General features: G+C 41.4%; 1 protein-coding gene and 2 long non-coding RNA genes across 5 annotated transcripts in view; 1 reads left to right on the top strand and 2 right to left on the bottom strand.

Moving 5' to 3' along the window:
* Window positions 1–2,835: 2,835 nt before the first annotated feature.
* On the bottom strand, window positions 2,836–18,690 carry LOC130306080 (uncharacterized). Its single transcript, XR_008855483.1, has 4 exons — window positions 18,614–18,690; window positions 7,805–7,844; window positions 3,620–3,655; window positions 2,836–2,989 (listed from the first exon to the last, which is right to left on the bottom strand). It is a non-coding gene; the product is annotated as an uncharacterized LOC130306080 (long non-coding RNA).
* Window positions 16,685–18,166, top strand: LOC130306091 (uncharacterized). The gene is made up of 4 exons (XR_008855494.1): window positions 16,685–16,826; window positions 17,150–17,289; window positions 17,393–17,555; window positions 17,911–18,166. It is a non-coding gene; the product is annotated as an uncharacterized LOC130306091 (long non-coding RNA).
* Window positions 18,691–23,691: 5,001 nt separating the features above from the next.
* Window positions 23,692–26,316, bottom strand: part of HAUS8 (HAUS augmin like complex subunit 8) — a 53,812-nt gene continuing 51,187 nt past the window's right edge. Inside the window, exons 11-12 of one of the 3 annotated variants that reach the window (XM_056518146.1) lie at window positions 25,364–25,505; window positions 23,692–24,753 (exon numbers count right to left, since the gene is read on the bottom strand). In XM_056518146.1, the coding sequence (XP_056374121.1) occupies window positions 24,633–24,753; window positions 25,364–25,505 (263 nt within the window). In that variant the 3' untranslated portion in view covers window positions 23,692–24,632. The remainder of the gene's footprint in view (window positions 24,754–25,363; window positions 25,506–26,316) is intronic. The other 2 variants (XM_056518147.1, XM_056518148.1) reach the window with 2 other exon arrangements.

The raw sequence follows: 26,316 nt of genomic DNA, 5'->3' as shown, positions 1-26,316 counted from the left end.
ACTACTAGGATAAGAAGTTCTTCCCTAACTGGCCATAGAGTAGGAGCTAAGGTGACGTTAGTAAGTAGGCTGTATGGGACTACCCAAGCAGATGTTGCTGTGGAACAAGGGCACTTATATAGGTTGTCCATGTATTGAAAAGGTATCCCTAGCCACAGGGGGATAAGCACCTAATTGCACTGGTCCGATGGCTGGGACCCTCTGTGATCTCCCGACGGTTCCTGTCTCTGATTGCTTCGGCCTCTACCTTCAGAGATGAACTGGTATCAGTAGTGACTGCCCGCACAGCCAATGACAGACTGAAGTGGGACATAGCTGAGGCTTGTGATTGTCTGAGCTGTTAGTCACTGCCAAGACCCTTTAATAATGTAAAACAGAGTACAGCTGCTTATTAAGGGGTTACATATAATCCAAAACTCTTTTCCCAAGAGTGCTGTTTCGTGCATTTGTGTAGTTAGGAAGTACATAGAGGGCATTTTAATGTGTTTTAATAAACACAGGAGAACAATTTTATATAAAAGGAGGGACATCACCCCAGACCATCAGGAAACCACATTTGTAAAGCTTTATGCATGTTTACAATTAAATGATACAGATGAAAACAATTTATTTTGAATGGAAGAGTAATTTCCAAGCTTCAAATTAGATAGATTGTGGCGTAACCTCCGTATTGTTTCTTTCTATTCTACTTTATGAGGGAATTTAATTTGTGGCTGGCAAGTCTTGAATATTTATGTCATATCTCATAGTACCACACCTTTTGACTTCATCCTGTTAAGAGAAATGGGTGTTTTGGAGCAGACTATCTACACTAACACATATGGGGATTAAGATGAATCTTATTTACAATACTACATTGTTGCTTTTTGTCACTTACATAAAATTTCTACTTCTGGTTACGGTATTTAGAATCATCAAGAAACATGCAATTTTTGACAATTTTTTTTTTTCTTTTTCTCAATCATCCACCTTGAGTGCAGTACCCCATTTATACATAATGGCTAGAGCATTGCACAAATCAAACACTTTTTGCCTATTGACTCAATCTCCACAGATTGTAATCTCTTGTGAGCAGGCCCCCTTGTTTGAATTGATAATGTGCCTTTCTGTAATGTATGATCTGTACATGTACTCTTGGAACTGTAAAGTGGTGTGGAATATGCCAGTGGCTCTTCTGAAAACATGTACAGGCATAGTACACAGACATGAAAACATTAAGACTATAGGCTTGAATTAGGCTTGCTCTATTAGGATGACCGAAGTAATGGGACGTTACATGTAAACTATGTAAAAAGCATAAAACACAAAAAAGGACAGGAAACTCAATATAGAAGGTTTAAAGAGTACCTGCCACCATGTTAATCAGCTATTTTTAGCTTCTTGCTTGTTCCTCCTCATGATTACGTGTCCCCCGATGTATTTATTTGTTCATTTTGTCCATTAGTTTTGCTGTCTTTCTCTTTTACTTCTTGCTCACTGCCTGTGAGTGTTGGCCGGCTGGAAGGGGCGTTACCCAGCAGACGTGACGTCAGCTGAAACTTGCCGGGTAAGACTTTCGCCATTCTCTGTTCTATGCTGCGCTCGGGAGCACACATAGAACAGGGAGCCAATCACGGCAGGCAGGCTGTGATTCCCCTCCTCTCTCTTATGCACAGCACGAGGCATACAGAGAGGAGCGTGATCGCAGCTGTCCAGCCTGCCATGCACAGCGTTGAATCAAGAAACCATCAGTAAGATGGTGAGTGTAATAAAAATAAAACTCACTCAGTCCAAGGATCATCAGCGCTGCAGTGAGCGCTAATGGCCAGCTAACATTGCTTCTCAGGGGGAGGGGACAAGAGGCAGTTACTAATATACCCTGTGCAGGGCCGCGCCGATGTCCCACCCCACCTGCACTTCCGGACTTTGGACTTGTGCCAGTCCAGCACAAGTCCGAAGCCTGTACAGAGAGTTTCGGCAGACATAGAAGAGAGCCCCAGTGATTTTTTTTTTTAACAGAAGATAAATTACAAAGTTTAATACAGTAACATCAGGAAGAATATATTAAAACATTTTAAGACAGGGACTCTTTAATAAAATAATAAAGCAAATAGCCACAAGCTGAAGAGCAGATTTCAGCCTGGATGCTGCTGTTATGATGCAGTTTGGAGAAAAGTTGACTTTCATTGTTCACTAAAACTAGTATGTAGTGCTTCCTTTGAGCTTCATTGGGAACAAGAGCGGTTACTCTTACATTTATTTTGCCGTTACAAATGTGAATTTACATTAAATGGACTAACTGAAAAGGTCAACAGCGGCATCTGGTGTCCATATACAACCAGTGCATTGTTAATCTAAAGTAAACAGACTCTAAATATAGCAGAGCTTGGGGTCATTGACAAATAATAAATGAAAATTCTTTTATATAGCGCACTCTGATTCCTCAGAATTGTTTGCTGAAATTGGTCCCTTTCCTCGATGGGGCTTACAATCTATAATCAGTAAGTTTTTGAGTGTAGGAGGAAACCCACACAAACACTAGGGGAACATGCAAACTTGTTGAAGATGTTTTCCTTGGTATGATTTGAACCTAGGACCCCAGCGCTGCAAAGCAAAAGTGCTAACCACTTAGCCACCATGCTGACAAATTCGGAAAATTCTCTCTCTGTTCACACATATTACCCTTCACTTCCATGCTTATCATTCTAGCGGTGAGACAAGTACTGAGTATCAAAAATTCCTTAAATATGAACAGTAACAATAACTTTGGTGTCCAATAATCTAGAAAGTCTGATAATATTGCACTTGTATTCAACATAAACAATAAAAACGTAAAAAATAGTGTGGTACCTGGATAGCAAGATTTGGTTTTCTTCATTGTACAATGCGCAGCAGTTTCAGAATGAATACCGCTGTGGCAGATGTGAGTATGCTGCCCACCAGGAAGCTCCTATTAGAGATCTGAGTAGCAAAGTAGCAAATCAAGCAGAGGGGCAGATGGACATAAGACCTGTGGGGGTAGGTTAAGAGCAGTGAATAAGGAGATCCAGGTGCTACAAACCAGCGCTGAAAACAAATGTACAAACAAGAACTCAAAAAATCTAATTGATATTGATTACATAAAACTAGGTGGCAAAATAAAGTTCACAAATGCCAGAAGACTATAGAAACATTGGATGTAGCTGATGTCACTGAAACATGGTCAGACTCCTCACATGACTGCCTAGGTCTTAGGAATGCATATGTACAGCTGGGAGAAAAACTGGAAGAGAAGGATGTGGGTGTACTTGTATTGTAGATCATAAACTACAGAACAGCTCTGTCATGCATGCAATGTCAAGCTTCTAAGGCCAGTAGGCTATTGTCATGTATCTAAAGAGGCATGGACTCAAGGGACTGGAACCGTTTTATATAGTTTTGGGCACCGGTTCCTAAAAGGGACACTACAGAGCTGGAAAAGGTACAGAGACACGCAACTAAACTAATAAGGGGTATTGAAAATCTTAGCTAGCAGTTAATATTAGTTTAGTCTTGAGAAGAGATGTATAAGGGGGAATATGATCAATTTATATAAAGTATATACATAAATGGCTCGAAAAAGAATTGTGAATAAGAATTGTGAATTTATGGAGCAGCCTACCTCATTAACAGTAGTGGGCTTCAAAACAGAGATTCCCTAGAACAAAAAAAAATGAATGCAGATGCGGGAATATAGACTCGCATCCCCTCCCCTTCATTCACCCATTCCCCTTCCCACATGGTTTGAACCTGATGAAAATGTGTCTCTATTCAACCATACTAACTACACTGCTCAAAAAAATAAAAGGGAACAATTAAACCACACAATGTAACTCCAAGTCAATCACACTTCTGTGAAATTACACTGTTCACTCAGGAAGCAACACTGATTGACAATCAAATTCACATGCAGTTGTGCAAATGGAACAGACAACAGGTGGAAATTATAGGCAATTAGCAAGACACCACAATAAAGGAGTGGTTCTTCAGGTGGTAACCACAGACCACTTCTCAGTTCCTATGCTTCCTGGCTGATGTTTCGGTCACTTTTGAATGCTGGCGGTGCTTTCACTCTAGTGGTAGCATGAGACGGATTCTACAACACACACAAGTGGCTCAGGTAGTGCGGCTCATCCAGGATGGCACATCAATGCGAGCTGTGGCAAGGTTTGCTATATTTGTCAGCGTTGAGTCCAGAGCATATGGGCGCTACCAGGCGACAGGCCATTACATCAGGAGACGCGGAGGAGGCTGTAGGAGGGCAATAACCCAGCAGGAGGACTGCTACCTCCGCTTTTCTGCAAGAAGGAGCAGGAGGAGCACTGCCAAAGCCCTACAAAATTACCTCCAGCAGGTAACAAATGTGCATGTGTCCACACAAACGGTCAGAAACACACTCGTTGAGTGTGGTATGAGGGCCCGATGTCCACAGGTGGGGGTTTTGCTTACAGCCCAACACCGTTTGGCATTTGCCAGAGAACACCAAGATTTTCGACAAATTCGCCACTAGCGTCCTGTGCTCTTCGAAAGCAGGTTCACACTGAGCATGTGACAGAGTCTGGAGACGCTGTTGAGAACATTCAGCGGCCTGCAACATCCTCCAGCATGACAGATTTGGGGGTGGGTCAGTAATGGTGTGAAGTGGCATTTGTTTTTGGGGGGGGAGGGGGGGGGCACACAGCTTTCCAGGTGCTTGCCAGAGGTAGCCTGACTGCCATTAGGTACCAGGATGAGACCCTCAGACCCCTTGTGAGACCATATGCTGGTGTGGTTGGCCCTGGGTTCCTCCTAATGCAAGACCTCACGTGGCTGGAGTGTGTCAGCAGTTCCTACAAGAGGAAGGCTTTGATGCTATGGACTGGCCCGCCCATTCCCCAGAGCTGAATCAGATTGAGCACATTTGGGACATCATGACTTGCTTCATCCACCAACGCCACGTTGCACCACAGACTGTCGAGGAGTTGGCGGATCCTTTAGTCCAAGTCTGGGAGGACATCCTACAGAAGATCATCCGCCACCTCCTCAGGAGCATGCCCAGGCGCTGTAGGGAGGTCAAACGGGCACGTAGGGGCCTCACACACACTACTGAGGCTCATTTTGACTTGTTTTAAGGACATTACATCAAAGTTGGATCAGCCTGCAGTGTGGTTTTCCACTTTGATTTTGAGTATGACTTCATATCCAGACCTCCATGGGTTGATAAATTAGATTTCCATTGATAATTTTTGTGTGATTTTGTTGTCAGCACATTCAACTATGTAAAGGCGAAAGTATTTAATACCATTAGTTTATTCATTCAGATCTAGGATGTGTTATTTTAGTGTTCCCTTTATTTTTTTGAGCAGCGTATTTAACTATACATAACTATGTTAGCCAGAAAAATCTATGATAATAAATAAATGTGTGTCAAAAAGACAAAAGTATGTTAGGAGGGATACCTTTTTTGATACCCTTGTGGGCAAACATTCCTTTGGAACAGGAAATAGGACAGATTTAATTATCTTAAAGGGGTACTCCGGTGCAAAAAAAATTTTGTCATCAACTGGTGCCAGAAAGTTAAACAGATTAGTAAATTATTTCTATTTAAAAATCTTTATCCTTCCAGTACTTATTAGCTGCTATATACACAACAGACAAAGTTCTTTTCGGATTTTTTTTTTCTGTCCACTGTGCTCTCTGCTGACACCTCTGTCCGTACCAGGAACTGTCCAGAGCAGGAGCAAATCTTCATAGCAAACCTATGCTGCTCTGGACAACTCCTGAGATGGACAGAGGCGTCAGCAGAGAGCATTGTGGACAGATAAAAAAAAAAAAAGAAATATATAAGTAATATACAGCCGCTAATAAGTACTGGAAGGATAATTTTTTTTTTAAACAATATTTTAGTGGGATTTTCATAAAATATAAACATGTGAACCAGGACATAAACGAACAGAGCAGTAAAAGCCCACAAGTGGACACCCAATCATGAACAGGAACTGGTCTAAGTCTAGCATTTGTATATAGCAAGAAGTAAAACAATGCACTACAAAGCGATAGGACTAGCGTAGCTTGATTCTGCTTATGTTGAAAAATAGAAGTAGGGCCCCAGAATTTAGGTGCGCACAACTCGTAGTCTCCCAAGAGATCCTACCAATGATCTGTTCAGATACCACATAATCTTATTGATATCTGCATCAGAACAAAAAGATACCAGAAAAGCCCTCCATTTCTTAAAAAAGGATCTGGCCGACTTTTCTTTGGTGTGGGCGATTTCGGTAAGGTCCATGAACAAATACTTTTTCATCTGGACAAGCACCTCAGATACAGGGGGCACCGACGGCTGTAACCATTGTGCCAAAAGGCATCTCTTCGCCACCAGAAGAAAGGCACGGAGAAGCAAGGTCAGCCTCCTATCCCCAGGAGCAATATGGAGAACCAGTAGGGCAGGGTCCAGCAGGAGGGATATCCGCAGCCGGTCATTCAGGAGCGAACCGAGGGATGCCCAAAAGCCATGAGAAAAGGGGCACGTAACCAGACAGTGTAGCAGATCAGTTTGGTGTGCGCCACATTTTGGGCAATCCTCGATGACATCCGGGTGATTGTGGGTGCGGGGGAATGTAAAGCCATAGGTGGCATGGTGCATTAGGCTGGGTTCACACCACGTTTTTCAAATACGGTTACCGTATACGGTTTTCCGCTAAAAAACGTATGGCAAAAACCGTATGCAAACATATACAACCGTATGACTCCAAATTAAAACGTATACGGTTTTTCCCTGTACGGTTTTATCCGTTTGCATCAGTTTTTGCCAACAGTTTTGGTATTTTGTTGGAGTGTGTTTTCCAGCAATTTAATAAAGTTACTATTGTTCTATTGAAATTCCAATCTGGGCATGTGTCAACTCCGAAAACGGATTAGAAAAACTGTGTGCAACCGTATTCTGAAATTCTGTGTACGGTTCTCATAGACAACAATGTTAAAAGAACCGCATACTGTTCGCATACAGTTTTCCAACCGGAGGCAAAAACGTGGTCGACAGCGTTTTTGCCTACGGTTGAAAAATCGGCAAAACCGTATCCGAGGCAAAACGGATGAAACCGTACACAACATTTGGAATACGGTTTACAATGCATTCGATTTCGGATACGGTCTGATACGTTTTTTTGCGGAAAACCGTATATGGTTAACGTATTTAAAAAACATGGTGTGAACCCAGCCTTAGCTTGACATGGGTCTCCCTCCAGTGTTCACTAATCACTGCTTTGCATACCTTCAACCACCCTTCTAGAATAGGGATCATCAGATCCACCTTCCCCAGTACTGAAATAACAAGGAGTGAGTCCCCTCCTCTGAAGATAGCGGTATAGCCTCGAAAGAGAATGGGTGCTCTCTGTCGAGGAAAATTAATTGGTCTAAATACGAGTGAGTATGTTCCTTAGAGAGGTCCCGAAGACCGGGTCTCAAAAAGGCCATAACCTGTTGATAAGGGAGGACGTGTTCTGGCCCTAACGCGTAAGTCGATGAAACCTTCAGAAAAGTGCAAGTCCGATAAAGATTTTTTAATAGAAGTAATTTACAAATCTGTTTAACTTTCTGGCACCAGTTGATAAAAAAAACAACTTTCTGCTGGAATACCACTTTAATACTAAAAGGTAACTTCATGAATGACAGATATGACCATTTTGGGCCCTACCATTTGCAACATAGCCTAGGTTTTTATTACTTTGGCTTATCTTAATTGATATTTCCCCGTAATGTACACTGTTTTGCTGTAAAATCTTTTAAATGGTGTGCTAGTCTTTTAATCATTCATTTGTAAACTTACCTGCTAAAAAGGGGCCTTTGTGCTCCAAAAGCTTGAAAACCTATTTTTTGACACAAAAGAATTTACCACAACACATTTTACAATACTAGATGCAAAAGAATGAACAAAAAGCGCAAAAAACACTAACAAAAGAATCAGATCTGTTAAAAACATTTTATTTTAGGAGACCAGACCCCTGCTGACCATAAAGCGATTGCACATCCTAGTGATATGTCATCACTTGACATACCCCATTAAGGTTCTTAACACTATGTGAAGAAAAGTATAGAACAGTTTCCTACAGCCTAAAAAATCTAAAGAAATTGATAATCTGGCATCTGATAGGCCCTAATACAGAAGAGTTCTCCAGACATTTTACATTGATGGCCTATCTTCAGGATAGGCCATTAATGTAATCGGCAGGGCGGCGACATGTTTGGCAGAGGCACAGTAACGGCATATACACAGTGAACACTGCCTAAAGCATTGGCTCCATTCATTATGTAGTGGTGGCTCCTGGTTACTGCAGTGTAGCTCCTGTTAAGAGGACTGTGGTCAGACTGAAGAGAACTGCACAACTATACAGCAGCTAAGTACTGGAAGCCTTAAGATAGTCATTTACAAATCTGTAATCTTTCTGGCAACAGTTGATTAAAGTAGTACTCCGGTGGGAATTTATTATTTTTTTTTAATCAACTGGTGCCAGAAAGTTGAACAGATTTGTAAATAACTTCTATTAAAAAATATTTTTTTTCTTGTCCACAGTGCTCTCTGCTGACACCTGATGCCCTTAACAGGAACTGTCAAGAGCAGGAGAAAATCCCCATTGTAAACCTATGCTGCTCTTTTAATCAAAGTCATTTACAAATCTGTTTAACTTTCTGGCACCAGTTGATTTAAAAATAAATAAATACATTTCCACCGCAGTACCCCTTTAAACATCTGTTGCTAGAAATGTAAACAGATTTGTAAAATTACTTCTATTTAAAAATCTTAAGCCTTCCAGTACTTAGCTGCTGTATAGTTGTGCAGTTCTTTTCAGTCTGACCACAGTCCTCTGTTGTCACCTCTGTCCGTGTCAGGAACTGTCCAGAGCAGGTTTGCTATAAGAAATGGCTCATGTTCTGAACAGTTCCTGACATGGAAAGAGATGTCAGCAGAGAGCACTGTGGTTAGACTGGTAGGAACTACACAACTTCCTCAGGAGCATGCAGCAGCTGATAACTACTGGAAGGCTGAAAGGGGTACTCCACTGCCCTGTATCCGGAGCTCCGCTCCCCAGTGTCCAGAAGTTTATTGTTCCGAACGCTGTGTGCGGGCTTCCGTGTTCAGGGCTGCCCCTCGTGACATCAAGCCCACCCCCTCGTACGGCCCTGAACACAGAAGCCCACACACAGCGTTCAGAACAATAAACTTCCGGATGCTGGGGAGCGGAGCTCCGGAAGCAGGGCAGTGGAGTACCCCTTTAAGGATTTTTAAATAGAAGACATTTCAAATCTGTAAACTTTCCGGCACCAGATTTAAAATGTATTTTTTTTTTACCGGAGTGCCCCTTTAGATGCCAAATCAAAGTTGATCGCAGGGTCATAAAAAAAAATAAAAATAATCCAAACAGCTTAGCGGGGTTCTGATGAGCTGAGAGGACGGGCAGAGGGCCCCTAACTCTCTCCGTCACATTGGCGCTCCAGTGCTGCAGAAAGCCATGGCAGCCTGAAGCACAGATAACTCTGATAAATACCGTGCTATGGCATAGTATTTGTTCCCTATGGGGACTGTAAAATAGTGAATACAAGTTTAAAAATAAATAAATAAATAAATAAGTTAACAAATGGAAGTCTGTTCCCTAATATACATTTGAATCATCTCCCTTTTCTCATTTTATATATAAAATTATGTAAACAAAAACATGTGGCATTGCCATGTGCATAAATGTTCGAACTACTAAAATATTAGTGTTAATAAAATAACAGTCAAAGGCATAAACTTTAAAAAAAAAAACTAAACCCAGAATTGCATATTTTTAGTCACATTTACCATAATTTATTCTTTTTTTATTTTTTATAATAAAAAATGTATTCGAAAAGTCCAACCAAAACAAAAACAAAAAGTTTCCAATGAAAACTGCAGATCACTGCATAAAAAAATGAGTCCACATACAACCCGTATAAAGGATAAATAAAAGTGTTATAGGGATCAGAAAAGGAAAATTTTAAACATAGAAACATAGAAGGTGTCAGCAGATAAGAAAAATTTGGCCCATCTAGTATGCCCAATAATCTGAATACTACGAATAGTCCCTGGCCCTATCTTATATGAAGGATAGCCTTATGCTTATCCCTATCTTATATGAAGGATAGACTTATACCTATCTCTATCTTATATGAAGGATAGCCTTATGCCTATCCCTATCTTACATGAAGGATAGCTTTATGCCTATCCCTATCTTATATGAAGGATAGCCTTATGCCTATCCCTATCTTATATGAAGGACAGCCTTATGCCTATCTCTATCTTATATGAAGGATAGCCTTATGCCTATCCCTATCTTATATGAAGGATAGCCTTATGCCTATCCCTATCTTATATGAAGGATAGCCTTATACCTATCCCTTTCTTATATGAAGGATAGCCTTATGCCTATCTTATATGAAGGATAGCCTTATGCCTATCTCTATCTTATATGAAGGATAGCCTTATACCTATCCCTATCTTATATGAAGGATAGCCTTATGCCTATCCCTATCTTATATGAAGGATAGCCTTATGCCTATCCCTATCTTATATGAAGGATAGCCTTATGCCTATCTTATATGAAGGATAGCCTTATGCCTATCTCTATCTTATATGAAGGATAGCCTTATACCTATCCCTATCTTATATGAAGGATAGCCTTATGCTTATCCCATGCATGTTTAAACCCTTTCACTGTATTTGCAGCGACCACTTCTGCAGGAAGGCTATTCCATGCATCCACTACTCTCTCAGTAAAATAATACCTCCTGATACTACTTTTAAACCTTTGCCCCTCTAACTTAAAACTACCGTATTTATCGGGGTATACCACGCACCGGCCTATAACACGCACCCTCATTTTACCAAGGATATTTGGGTAAAAAAAGTTTTTTACCCAAATATCCATGAAAAAATGAGGGTGCGTGTGTGCGCGTGTATACCCCGATATACCCCCAGGAAAGGCAGGGGGAGAGAGGCCTTCGCTGCCCGCTTCTCTCCCCCTGCCTTTCCTGGGGTCTAGAGCGCTGCTGTCGGCCATTTTCACCCCCTGGTTATCGGCGCCGCTGCCCGTTCTGTCCCCCTGACTATCGGTGCCGGCGCCGATAGCCAGGGGAGAGAAGCGGCGCCGACAGCCAGGGGGAGAGAAGGGGCAGCGGCACCCATTGCCGGCGCCGCTGCCCCGTTGCCTCCCCCCATCCCCGGTGGCATAATTACCTGAGTCCGGTCCGCGCTGCTCCAGGCCTCCGTCGTGCGTCCCCAGCGTCGTTGCTATGCACGGCGCGACGCTCTGACGTCATGCGCCGCGCCGTTCAGCGCATAGCAATGACGCCGGGGACGCACGACGGAGGCCTGGAGCAGCGCGGACCGGACTCAGGTAATTATGCCACCGGGGCTGGGGGGAGGCAACGGGGCAGCGGCGCCGGCAATGGGTGCCGCTGCCCCTTCTCTCCCCTGGCTGTCGGCGCCGCTTCTCTCTCCCTGGCTATCGGCGCCGGCACCGATAGTCAGGGGGACAGAACGGGCAGCGGCGCCGATAACCAGGGGGTGAAAAGGGCCGACAGCAGCGCTCTAGACCCCAGGAAAGGCAGGGGGAGAGAAGCGGGCAGCGACGGCCTCTCTCCCCCTGGCTTTCCTGGGGGTGTATCGGCGTATAACACGCACACAGACTTTAGGCTAAAAATTTTAGCCTAAAAAGTGCGTGTTATACGCCGATAAATACGGTATGTCCTCTTGTCATAAGCATACTAATTTTCATACAAAAAGTAATTTTTATTAAATTAGTAAAACAAAATAAAACCTATATAAATCAGGTATTGTTTTAATTGTATGGACTTATAGAAGATAATGGCCCAGATTTATCAAGCTGTGTGAGAGAAAAAGTGGAGTGATTTTTCCACAGCAACCAATCACAGCTCAGCAAACGAGCTCTGGTAAAGTGAAAGCAGAGCTGTGATTGGTTGCTGTGGAAAACTCACTCCACTTTTTCTCTCACACAGCTTGATAAATCTTGGCCAATGTGTAATTTTTACCGAAAAGTGCACTGCGTAGAAACAGAACCTTCCTAAAGATACAAAATGGATTTCTTTCTCCAACTTCGACCCACAAATTTGTTTTGTTTTATTTTACTGTAGATTTTGTGTTAACATTAGTGATGTCATTACAAAGTACAATTGATACAAAAAAACAAGCTCTCATATGGGTCTGTAAGTAGAAAATTTAAAGGGTTATGGCTATTAGAAGGCGAGGAGGAAAAAACTAAAGTGCAAAAATGAAAAATCCCTGTATTTTTAGGCGTTCACACGGCAGAATTTCTGCACTGAATTCTGCATGAATTTATAGCCAATACACTCCAATGGGATTCTGCTGTCCCATTCACACAGAAGAATTTCTGCTGCTGAATTTCCACTGCAGGAATTCCATTGAAGTGAATTGGTTGTAAATTCTTACAGAAATGTAATGCAGAATTCAGTGCAGAAATTCTGTCATGTGAACCTGGGGTTAAGACCCCTTCATGCGTCTTGTTATCTGCTGCAGTTGGAAATGTTGTGGCTCACCAGAGCTAAGCACCTCTGCCAGGAGCACTGGGATCCTGGAAAAGATTCCAACTAGAAACAACATCTGCATAGAATTTCTATACGCTTGTGTAGATTTCCTGCCATAATACATACTTGAGTTAGAGAGATTAGATTGTGCTTACACCAGTCCCTGTCTACAGGGAGACACCCAATTTGTGCATAGCTCAGACTGTGCTATATAAACAGAAATACTAAAACAGATCACTCCTAAATACAGTATTAACATTATAGAACTCGCACAATTACAACTAATAACTGGAATTTCTCATATTAATATTCTTTATCAGGTAAATTGCTAGTGCATTCATCATTGATAAGATTTCCTTCATATCTTTGATGGTGAACATTTTTATTATTTTTATGGCTCAACCACACCTTTTTTTTGTAAATGTGGGAATCAGCAAAATAAAAATAAAAAATAATAAATAAAATTGGGGTTTGACACTACCATGTTCCTACTTCAAAGCATGCTAATAAATAATTCCTCTATTTGAAAGAAATTTTTTTGCTTTTAACCTGACAAATATTAGATTGGATACTCTTTTGCTTATGTGAACTAAAGAGACATTGGAAAACTAAATATTTAAGGGAACAAGACTAGTCCTGTTAGAAGAACATCAAAAATAGTTTTAACAGATAATTAAAAAGGATAGATCAGAGAGCAGTGGTAACACTTGGAATCTAGATAGAGAAAAAGCAGCTGTTCTTGGGTAGATGCAAACTCCTTATACACCCATTCATCAACAACAGAAATATCATGCAAAACATAGATGTTGAAATTCTGATAATCAGTATATTCCCGTCACTGTGGCATTTTTTTATTTTTTTTTTAACTCCCCTTCACCTTTTAAGTTCATTCTATTTTATTATTTTTTTGATTGATTGATCTTGTGGGACAAGCTGTAGTTTAAAATGACACCCTTATATTCCATCATTTAACCCCTTAAGGACCTGGGGGTTTTCCATTTTTGCATTTTCGTTTTTTCCTCCTTACCTTTAAAAAAATCATAATTTTCTGTTTTGCACCTAAAAATCCATATGATGGCTTATTTTTTGTGCCACCAATTCTACTTTGTAATGACGTCAGTCATTTTACAACAAAATCTACGGCGAGAAAAAAAAAAAAAAGCATTGTGAGACAAAACTGAAAAAAACAAAACAAAAAACGCCAATTTGTAACTTTTGGGGGCTTCCGTTTCTACGTAGTACATTTTTCGGTAAAAATGACAACCTATCTTTATTCTGTAGGTCCATACGATTAAAATGATACCCTACTTATATAGGTTTGATTTTGTCGTACTTCTGGAAAAAATCATAACTACATGCAGGAAAATTTAAGTGTTTAAAATTGTCATCTTCTGACCCCTATAACTTTTTTATTTTTCCATGTATGGGGTGGTATGAGGGCTCATTTTTTGCGCAGTGATCTGAAGTTTTTAGCAGTACCATTTTTGTATTGATATGACTTATTGATCATGATATAAAAAGTGACCATAAATACACTATTTTGGACTTTTGAATTGTTTTGCGCGTACGCCATTGACCGTGCGGTTTAATTAACTATATATTTTATAATTTGGACATTTCCACACGCGGCAAAACCACATGTTTATTTTTATTTACACTTTTTTTTTTTTTTTTAAATGGGAAAAGGGGGGTGATTCAAACTTATTAGGGAAGGGGTTAAAGGGGTTCTCCACTGCTTTAACCTTCTTTGGCCAGTTCGTTAGTACTGTGGCTATATGTCATTAACGCTTTCTTTCCTGTTGCTAACGCTACTACATTTTTTTTTTTTTTTTTTTTTTTTTACCTTTTTTAACAGACCCGGAAGCTGGTTAATTCCTTAGTTTGCTGGCTTGCCTCGACCACTTTTTTTTTCTCCCGCCGCCATCTTGCCATCGATACGTCACCCTGCAGGGTGTTGTGTGGGAGGCCGGCCTGCCCCTCGCTCCATTCGTGCCCTCCTCCCGCGCTAATGAATATTCTGCACCTCCTTACTTTCAGCTTCTTCTAAGCTGAATGCTGATTGGGCTGCTTGCGGCGAATCGGCTCCGGTGATTGGCGCGTGCGCAGTTCGTCCTCGATCGTGAGGGTCATCTGCGCATGTGCCATTGTGATGTCAGCCTCAGGCCTGACGCGTTGGGGGATTGTTAACACTAACCTTGCCAGAGGGGAGTCCCTGAGCGCTGGACAGCTCCAGAAGGTTTGCTATGGGCTCTCTGGCAGATGTTCGCGCCGCATGTGATCCTAATTTTTCATATCTGTTTTACTGCAGGTGTTTTAGGGATTGGACTATTTAAATAGGATATTTCAAAATCTGCCAAAAAACCACCACAAACTTACCCAAAATACCAGGAATAAATGGACTTGCCAAAACACTATAGACAAGGGAAAAATGCAGCATACACACTGACACCATGCCCAGAGAAAAGAGGTTTATTGCAGCACATGTTCCCCTTAAATAGTCCAATCCCTCAAACACCTGCAGTAAAACAGATATGAAAAAGTAGGACCACATGCGGTGCGAACATCTGCCAGAGAGCCCATAGCAAACCTTCGGGAGCTGTCAAGCGCTCAGGGACTCCCCTCTGGCAAGGTTAGTGTTAACAATCCCCCAGCGCATCAGGCCCGAGGCTGACATCACAATGGCACATGCGCAGATGATCCTCACAATCGAGGACGAACTGCGCATGCGCCAATCACCGGAGCCGATTCGCCGCAAGCAGCCCAATCAGTATTCAGCTTAGAAGAAGCTGAAAGTAAGGAGGTGCACCCTTATGACGGCAGAATATTAATTAGCGCGGGAGGCGGGCACGAACGGAGCGAGAGGCAGGCTGGCCTCCCACACAACACCCTGCAGGGTGACGTATCGATGGCAAGATGGCGGCGGGAGAAAAAAAATAAAATAGCGCGCAGCACCGCGACCACGCCATTATAGAACGGGAGCGGACTCATGACAGGTACGTCATGGGTCCTTAAGAGGGGTTAAGGACCAATTTCCATTTTTGCTTTTTCCTCCTCTCAAAGCGCAACTGTAAACATTTACTCCCCCCCCCCCCCCCCCCCCCCCCTGACTACTACCAATATAGTACTGATGTCCAGGGGTGTGGAAATAAAAAAAAAAAAAATACTTGTCCAAGGGACTAAAGCGGAACAAAATCTACTTGTCCCTCAAGAAAATCCACTTGTCCTGGTAGATAAAATAATTTCAACCAAAATAGTACAATTCCTCCCACTAGACCACCAGGGATGGATATAAGATTCCTTTAGACACTGCTGTCAACTTAGACAGTGGTTATCTAATGGTTTAATAGCGGCCACGGTGATCGCAGCATGCCAGGCTATTAGCGGCGGGAGGGCTGTAGCTAGCTCCTTTTACACCCGAGGCAACTACAGAAAATTGTGCCCCCTATCTGACCCCTACAATGCCAATTTTTCCATATACAGGGATAAGGGTAATCTTGTGTGACATGATCTGTTGTTATTATCGGAACTTTTATTAGGAAAGGGGCTTATTCACATATATATACGCACTATTTTTCAGTCTTCATAGGGACTTATAAATGGAGTCTTTTGCTTGGAAGACACTGAACAACGATGTGTTACTGGGGGGGGGTTCTGCTTCTCCAGTTTATGTGCTGCGTTTTATTTACTCTAATTTATGTGTCAGAAAATGCTGGAAGTTGCATTTAGTTACTAGATAACTACAACACCCAGCATGCCCTGTTACAGTATGTTGCACTGTATAGTAGGACAGTAAGGTTATTGTGTAACATGCTGGGAGTTGTAGTTTTGGTTTGTGTCAGCGGCAGAGCCATAGGCTGTGTCAAGGAATACTGGGAATTACAGTAGAGAGTGGTGCTGGACGATTTAATTATCGTAATCGATCATATAAGAGGAAGCAGGAGAATCCGCAGACCTCTGCTAAACGCAAACCCGATCTACCAACAACAAATCCCACTTCTGACACCAATCTTAAGGTAATTAACCTTTCTCAATACACATTCTCAGATACTGATTTGTCTGTACTTGCCAAAGGTCTAACTTTCTCCCCTTGCGCAAATTTTGATCACTTCACAGCCATGAAGGATCTCCATCTTTTTGCACGATCACTAATTTTCAAAAAATGGTTTCATCGCACTGAAATGGAGGAATTTTCTACTGCAGAAGATAGGGCGGCTCTACGTATCCTGAATGAACTATTATCAGAACAAGAAACCTCTGTGGAACAACAGGTACCATCATGCATTAAGAAACTGTCACAAAAATTTCCACCTTTATCTATTTGTCCACCTGTGGAACTGTTTGTAAAATTAGTTACGAGGGAATTCCAAAATTTGCCAAAAACTATTTTCAATGATAATCTTACATTTGAACAACGTTCATCTTTGAAACACCTATGTAGTCTCCCGGATATTATATATAAACCAGCTGATAAAGGCGGCAACATAGTTGTCTGGCCAAAGAAAATGTATGAAGCGGAAGCTTATCGTCAGTTACGTGATCAGTCGTGTTACAAAAAACTAACGTTTAACCCACTTTCTACCTTTCAATTCAGTTTACAGGAAATACTCAATACTGCAACATTATCATCTATCATTACCAAAGATTTGGCTGAGGCATTACAAGTACAGTATCCAGTGATACCTACATTATATTTGTTGCCTAAGGTGCACAAGAACCAGACACGTCCACCAGGTAGGCCAATTATCTCTGGTAACCAAAATTTAACAGAAAATGTGGCAAAATTTATTGACTCTAAATTGAAATCATTGGTCGAATGTCTCCCCTCGCACATTAGAGACACCACAGATCTTCTACAGCGAATTGAGGGACTACAATTGGAACCGGACACTCTGCTAGTTACTTGTGATATTGAATCACTTTATACTAGTATTAGACATACTGACGGCCTTGCAGCAGCGAAATTCTTCCTGGATTCGAGTAACTACACACCACCCATGGTAAGTTTCATTATGCAACTCTTGGACTTCACCCTTACGCACAATTTTTTTACTTTTAATGGGTCCCTCTTCCTACAGCTCCAGGGGACAGCCATGGGGGTGGCCTGTGCGCCCTCCTATGCGAATCTGTTCCTTGGGGCATGGGAGAGGGACCTGTTCCTGTCAGATCATGGGGGGGCATCAATGGATCGCGTCCTATTTTGGGCGCGGTACATTGATGACATCCTCATGATCTGGCAGGGTAATTCTTCCCAGTTACTGGAATTTATAGATTTTTTGAATAATAACAACAAAAACATCAAAGTCACATTCCATTATGATCCTAATCACGTTCAATTCTTGGATGTATCTATAGAAAGAGATCCTGCGGGCTACCTTCAGACAAATGTTTTCCGTAAAGAGACATCAGTAAACTCCTATCTTCATGCGACCTCCTCCCACCCACCTCATATGATCAAAGCGGTGCCGTAGTGTCAGTACCTTCGCGCTAGACGAATTTGCTCTTCAGATGCCGCTTTCAAAGAACAGGCTGATGACTTGAGAGAATGTTTTAAAGAGAGGGGGTATAGTAACCGGAACATCAGAAAAGCTTACAACAGAGCCAAGAATCAGTCAAGACAACAACTTTTACAAGTAAAAAGAGGACAATCGTCTAATGATCAGGTACGTTTTGTTACCCAATATAATTCACAATGGCATCGCATGTACCAATGTATAGAGAAATTCTGGCCAATTTTGACAGTGGATCCCACTCTTAAACATTATCTAATGCCTAAACCAGCTCTAACTGCACGAAGGGGGAAAAACCTGAGAGACCTTCTGGTTAAAAGCGAATATGTTCCAAGTCCAACTTGCAACTTTTTCGGTACATTAGAACAACGCTCTGGCTGTATACCATGTGGGCACTGTGTGGCCTGTCCAAACATTGAGCGTGCCTTTACTTTTACAGATTCCTCTGGCAAGAAATCATATACTATTAGACGTTACATCTCATGCTCGACGAAAGCAGTTATCTATTATGCGACTTGCCCCTGCCCAAAGATTTATGTTGGACTTACCACACGAGCCCTGAAAGTTAGGACAAGAGAACACATTAGGGACATCAGGTTGGCCATCTCTGCTGAGACACTTGAAGATCTGAAACCAATACCAAGACATTTCAAATAAAAAAAAAACTGTAATTCTGCTCTCCTTCAAGTTTGTGGGATCGACTCGATTGATTTAGGTATGCGGGGGGGCAATATTGGAAAACGTTTGGCCCAATGTGAGAGTCGATGGATTTGGCGTTTAAGTACAGTCCAACCTTTTGGACTAAATGAAACACTAAGCTTTGCTCCATTCCTTTAAGGAATTACCTTGTTATGTCCTCCTTATCTCATGATACATATTTTTCTATTTTAATTTTCACGTTTCATGTTCGTTTATAATTTCTCTGGCTGAAAAATCCCCCAGTAGTTTTCCTTGTAAATATGTGGTTTTTATTATACTTTATGTATTTTAACACTCTATTTTTTAATGTTTTTTTCAGGACCATTTAAACAGCTAGCACAGGATGAATCCGATGATCGAATGTTAAGTTATCTCTTTCAGGAGAATTTACGCTCATGTACATCTCTTCTGCATTGCCTCCCATCGGTGCATAGGATGACATCCATCCAGTGAGACCATTATTCACTCACTCACAACATATATATATATTTTTTATTACCACTAATATATAATATAATTTTTTATTTTTTATTTCATGTGTTATTATTATATTGTTTTTGTTGTTGTTGTTGTTTTTGTGTGGTATATATTCACAATTGGCATCCATGCAGACATGTGTGCACCATGTCTACATGCATGTACAAAGTTTTTATTATCTGTATTCACATTATTTTTTATTAATTGCACTTATTTATCATTTTTATTCTATTTATTTTTCACAAAGATTTTCTACATACTTGATTTTCACGTTTCACATATGTATAACATACATTAGATTATTTATTTTTTATTTTTGCACTTTTGCATTTTATCACTTTTTTTCAATTACATATTTTCACTTATTCTCAACATCCTCCTTAGACCTGTTTTCTATAGCACAATACATATTCTCACTTCACCACTCACACTCCACCACTTTTTATTTTCACATTTATTTTCATTCATCCATTTATTTATTTATTCATTATTTATTACTTTATTTATTATACATAAATTCGTTCAACAATTTTTTTGAAATGAAGGGACCTTTTATGTATTTAATAATTGGTTATCTACTTATAATTATTTTTCTAAGTCCCATGTATGTTATACATTGTATTGTCCTCTAGGTGTCATTATTCTTATGCACTTTATGTGGCAAATGTATATTCTAAGTCCTCCACTAGATGTCACTGCTCTACAAGGGATTTGCACACATCGTGCGGGACTTTGCTGCCCGATGTGCGCATGCGCCGTCCTGGTTCCCTGTGCGCGCAGTCCTGCTGCTCCGTACCTTTGTGCGCGCGCTGCCGCGTCTCTATGTGTATGGTCACGTGAGCCATCATGTGACCATCACTTGACGCGCTGGCTCGCGGCGCGAACGTCGGGGATGATGCAGAGAGTGTGCGCCAATGTTTTGGACCAGGTAAGGCGTTTCTTTACCTATTACTTCCGCCGGGAGTTATTCCCGATTGGTCCTTGGGCACATAAATAGCCACTATTTCATGGATGCCGTCACCCTCGGACGAAGGTCAGCAGACCGAAACACGTGTAGGGGTGGCGGCATCCTGGGACTTGCAGTACTTTTTCTATATTACTGCGGTATGTATATGTTATTTATTTGTCACTATATGATTAATGCTTAGGCCTTATCCTGTTTGCACTTGCACTTTAACTGGAATTGCCAGCATATGTATCTACTGTACCCCCTTGCCTCAGTAATTGTATACATAAATTTAATGAGATTCAGCAATATTTGCACATTTATTGCCATTGTCCCAGGTATGCCGCCTGTCTGTGCCGTATTCCTCCTTTTTTAACATATTGCACTGTTTTTAATAATATCATTAAATAAAGTTTATATTTTATATTTCACTTATAATTTTTGAGTAGCTCCTTTTTTCTTTGGGTCTATTATGGGAATTACAGTTAGTAACAACAACTCCCAGCATGCCCTGATGCAGCTTATGGCTCTGCAGCTGACCCGAACAAAAACTACAACTCCCAGCATGTTACACTTTATAGTTCTATAGATTAGGTTATGGTGCAACATGCTGGAAGTTGTAGTTTTGGTTCGGGCGTGTTTTCGTGCATCCGTGGGGCTCTTGGTTGGCGGGTGAGTATGAAGGGTGGGATTCTGGGGGTGCAATTTAGTACGGGGCGCCAGAAACCACTAAAAAAAAAAAAAAAAAAAATGAAAAAAAATTAGCACAACTGGCAGCAGCACTTGTCAGTCCGCCCCTGTACAAAACATACATGCATACACATATACATACACCGGGTCACTGCCCCCTATATTCTACATTACATACATCCTACATAGACCCGCCGCTGCCCCCATCATACATTACATACACACATCCACCATACACACATCATATATACACATACAATCACACCATAAATATACACCATACATATGCACACAACATACATATACTCCCCCTAATCATACATTACATACATATACAACCACCCTTGACGCCGCCTGCATGCTCGGCCTCCTCATCTGAGCCGGTGTGAGGTGAAATCCCCAGCCCGTGCAGTGCAGTCTCCTCACACACGTCCTCTCCCCGCTCTGTATTTTCCCTGTGAATACCTGAAACCTCCCCCTGATAAATGAGGTCCTGTGTAGACAGAGCAGGGGGAAGGGAGAGGCTTTGTGTGGGAGAGGGAGGAGCTGTGTACGTCCTCATTCTCCCCCTGTGGTCTTTTATTATGCAGAGCTGCGCTCTCCATCCTCCGGGAGGGGGGGGGGGATGAGGGGGCGTGGCTTAATCATCTCCTGCAGATGGCGACCTGGGGCTCTGCCCTCGCTCCTGAGATCCCCTCACACCGGCTGGTGGGGCTCTGAGCAGCAGCCCCCCGGCTACTGAAATCAGCTGGGGGCCGCTACTGCCCCCTCCATACACCCTGAGAGCCGGTGTGAGGTGCAGACTTGCATCGGCTCCTGCACCTCACACCGGCATTAAAGAAAAATAAGGGAGAAGTCTGTCTGTCCCTGCCAGCCCGATACAGGGCTAAATCTATAAAAAAAATTCACCTGCCCGGCGCCCAAAACTACTTGTCCCGGGCATCGGGCGATAGGATTTCCACATCCCTGATGTCATAGAACAAAAAATACAGCCATATATTTGGTTTGGCTTCTTCATCTTTCATCATGTTCAAAATCTTAAAAGGAAAACTGTCAGCTTCTTCCCCAGCACTAAGCAGCGGTACTGGCTGATAAACTAGCGACAGTTGTGCAAAAATATTTGCAGGCAGAAAATAAAAAACAAAAAAAAAATGCAATGTTGTAACTTATGGGGGGTTTGGTTTTTATGCAGTGCACTTTATGGTAAATCGTAATTTTCACAAAATTTGCACTTTTCGGTAAAAATGACACCTTATCTTTATTCTGTATGTCCACAGGATTTAAATGATACTCAAGTTATATAGCTTTGGTTTTACTTCTATTAAAAAGTTATAACTTTTTGCAGGAAAATTTGCATGTTTAACCCCTTCCCGCAGATGGACATGTATACACGTCCATTTTTCCCCTGACTTAACGCAAATGGACGTGTATACACGTCCAATACATTTTTTTAGATCACCATGTCCGTTGGCAGCAGCGGAACCGGTGATCGCGGGAGGCAGCGGTGGGACCGGCGGAGGCAGCAGTAAAGGTAAGTGACCTTCACTGCTGCCTTCCAGGAGTTGCCAAACTACAACTCCCAGCAATCCCAGACAGCCAAAGGCTGTCTTAGCATGCTGGGAGTTGTAGCTTTGCAACATCTGGAGGGCCACAGTTTGGAGACCCCTGTGCAGTGGTGTCCAAACTGTAGCCCTTCAGATGTTGCAGAACTACAACTCCAAGCATGCCTGGACAGTCTGGGCATGCTGGGAGTTGTAGTTTTGCAACATCTGGAGGGCTACAGTTTGGACACCGCTGCACAGGGGTCTCAAAACTGTGGCCCTCCAGATGTTGCAAAGCTACAACTCCAAACATGTCCTTCGGTTGTTCGTGCATGCTGGGAGTTGTAGTTTTGCAACAGCTGGAGGCCCACTGGTTGGGAAAAACTGAGTTAAGTAACAAACTGTGTTTTGCAACCAGTGTGCCTCCAGCTGTTGCAAAACTACAACTCCCAGCGTGCACGGACAGCCAAAGGGCATGCTGGGAGTGTTAGTAGTATGCCTCTTCAGTTGTCACTGCATGCTGAGAGTTGTAGTTTTTGCAACAGCTGAAGGCACACTGGTTGCGAAACACAGAGTATGTTCCCTAACTCAGTGTTTCCCAACCAGTGTGCCTCCTGCTGTGGCAAACTACAACTCCCAGCATGCACTGATAGACCATACATGCTGGGAGTTGTAGTTTTGCAACAGCTGGAGGTCCCCCCTGCTCCCCCATCCCATGTGAATGTACAGGGTACATTCTCACGGTTGGGTTTACAGAGCGTTTCAAGTTTGAGATGCAGCAAATTTTCCGCCACAGCTCAAACTCCCGGCAGGAAACTCGCTGTGAACCCGCCCGTGTGAATGTATCCTAAAAACACTGTTTGGGAAACACTGCCGTACGGTAATCTCGGTATTGGAGGCAACTCTAATTCTTGCATCCGTCCCTATGCAAATCCCTAATTTAGGCCTCAAATGCACATGTTGCTCTCTCACTTCAGAGCCCTGTTGTATTTCAAGGCAGTTTAGTTCCACCCATACTGAAGCGAAATTGCCTTACAAATTTTGGGGGGAATTTCCTCCTATTACCTCTTGTAAAAATGTAAGATTTTGGGGAAAACCAGCATTTTAGTGAAAAAAAAAAGATTTTTATTTTTTTTTACACATCCAACTTTAACGATAAGTCTTCAAAAACCTGTGCGGTGTTAAGGCTCACTGTACCCCTTGTTTCGTTCCTTGAGGGGTGTAGTTTCCAAAATAGTATGCCATGTGAGTTTTTTTTTGCTGTCCTAGCACCAAAGGGGCTTCCTAAATGTGACATACCCCCCAAAAACTATTTCAGAAAAACTCACTTTCCAAAATCCCATTGTCGCTCCTTCCATTTTGAGTACTGCGTCTGTCAAACACTTTACATACAGATATGAGGTATTTCCTTACTCGAGAGAAATTGGTTTACAAACGTTAAGGGGATTTCTCTCCTTTTACCTCTAGTAAAAATTCAAAAACTGGGTCTACAATAACATGCGAGTGTAAAAAATGAAGATTTTGAATTTTCTCCTTCACTTTGCTGATATTCCTGTAAAAAGTGATGTCTCACTCTTGTAATCTGGTTCACCAGCACTATAACTGGAGTTTCATGCTGAGGATTTTTAAAGTGGGAACAGTGGTGTAGTGTTTACTAGTTTCACTAACTACTTGTACTGACGTATTCCTACAAAATCTGTACTAAACTGATAAAAGCAGAAAAAGAAAGTTTTAGCATACAGAAGTAATTAACAAAGACCAGGACTGCCATGATCTTTCTGCTCACTAATTTTGACTGGTCAGATTTAAGTGAATAGGGGTTATCATGTTACTAAAAAACATAGTATAGCATGCTGCATATTCATTTTTATTTCAGGTTTGCTTTACTAAATTATGCACAAAGTGAATGCCTCTAATAGAACAAACACAAACAAAACAACAAATTATATAGAGTGCAATTTTACTTTCTATACACTTATACAAGGAAATGACCTCTTCAGTCTAGACCTTGTTTACTTCAAAGCAACTTCACAATTCCACCATGGTGCAGGCTGAATGAAGACTGTATGGTGTGGATGATAAAATCTGATGTTCCAATGAAACTACATTATTTCCGAAAAATACATGAAAGTATGTTCTGAATATTAAGAATCTGTGTCAAAAGTGCTTCAGATGCTACTAAACTGTTCAGGGTCACTAAACTTAATTGGTGGCCTAGTCAAAATACCACTGCCTTACAAGGTCCATTTCAGAATTTTTCTCCACCAGTTTCTGGTTTTGTAGAGATACTTCTTTGTTCACTTTAAAAGACAAGTCCAGTACTTGGTGCAAACTCCTGTAAAAATAAATATGTAGATAAGAAATTGTAACTGCATATACTTGGATGTGCTCTGGCTGCAATTTCATGAACCACAAAATAATGCTTGAAGTGGAAGGCAAGAGAAAAGTGAAAACGGCTCAATCTTGGCCTACTCATAAATAAAGGTTTTATATTTCCCCAACGTTCACCTTCTCACTGAGCCCCTGCTGATCGCTCATCTGGAACAGCTGGGTGCCTTATTTTATAAATAAAGGATTACTTGGCACATAAAGCAATAAACACAGCTAATACTTAATCCTACCAAACATTTTGGTAACCTAGACGGTAGACAAAAATTTTACAAGTAGATCTTCAATTTCTTATTTTTTTTTTTTAGCTTATCTGGGTTCATTGCATTAATTAACACAAATAAAAATACCATTTCCCTGAGGAAAAAGTATTTAGTGTAGTTGTGGAGAAAAACAAAAACAAGGTTCATAAAATACAAACTGGTTTACATGAATAATAAAAGTGTAATGCGTATATAAAATCACCTTTTATGTAACTAGCGTTTAGCAAACAGTTAGCCTACATGTATGGCTAGCTTTAATAAATGGCATTTCAATAATCTCTATAAATTACAAACCGTGAAAGCTCTGCATCTGTCTTGAGCACAACATCTTCCAAGTTTTTGGTTGTGTCTAACAAATCCATACTGTCACTAGCAGGGCTTGGCAAGGCCTCTTGAAGTAGAGCTTTGGTGGAAGCTAGGTGTTTCTGAGTATCCTCTATCAAACAAATAGATTACAAAAATAAGTGACAATAGGTTCCCTGATAATCCTGACATTTACAGAATGCAGCAGTGAGCCATAAAGCTATATACAATTCATTGCACAATGTACTAGAAAATACAAACATTTTATACTGTTCTAGAGTAGTTAAAGTGTACCTGTCATTTGAAGGAAAAAAAAAACAACTTTTTATCCAAGTAGATAAGAGATGTCCAGATATAATTTTTTTCTTCTTTTTAAAAGACTGAGTACAAGTACCGATACTTTTTTTTAAAGCACTTGCCGATACCAATTACCGATGAACTTCCCACAGTGCTCTGTGTACTGCCTCTCACCCAGCTTTCCCAGTCTCCTAAAATATATAGTCTCCACAGAAGACTGGGAAAGCTGGGTGACAGGTATGTGTTATTTTATTATGTGGGGGTGAGACAGGGAGATTACCTGCCTATCCATAGGATGGGGGAGAACATGCTGATAAGTGAGATTCAGACCGCTGGGACCCCCACCGATGCAGAGAACATGGATATAATTCTCCCAGGAATGAAGGGCACACAGTGCTCCGCAGGCATAGCTACATTTATCGAGCAGCTGGACGCTTCTGATCTCTGAACTCGAAAACGCAGTATATTTATAATGGAATACCCCTTTAAGCCCTAAAAGCTGGTTCAAGTACTTGATTTCAATGTACCACATGGCAGAAAGGCATTCCTAAAGTACAATTATTATTTTGTGGTCTAAAGCAATATACATAAATTTTTCTTTGTATATGAAAAATAGATATTCTGTGTACATAACTTAGTTATTTCAT

Source organism: Hyla sarda, chromosome 1, assembly GCF_029499605.1.
Source record: "Hyla sarda isolate aHylSar1 chromosome 1, aHylSar1.hap1, whole genome shotgun sequence".
Classification (NCBI taxonomy): Eukaryota; Metazoa; Chordata; class Amphibia; order Anura; family Hylidae; genus Hyla; species Hyla sarda.
The sequence above is the reverse complement of the archived record's forward strand: the minus strand, read 5'-3'. Positions and strand labels throughout refer to the sequence as shown.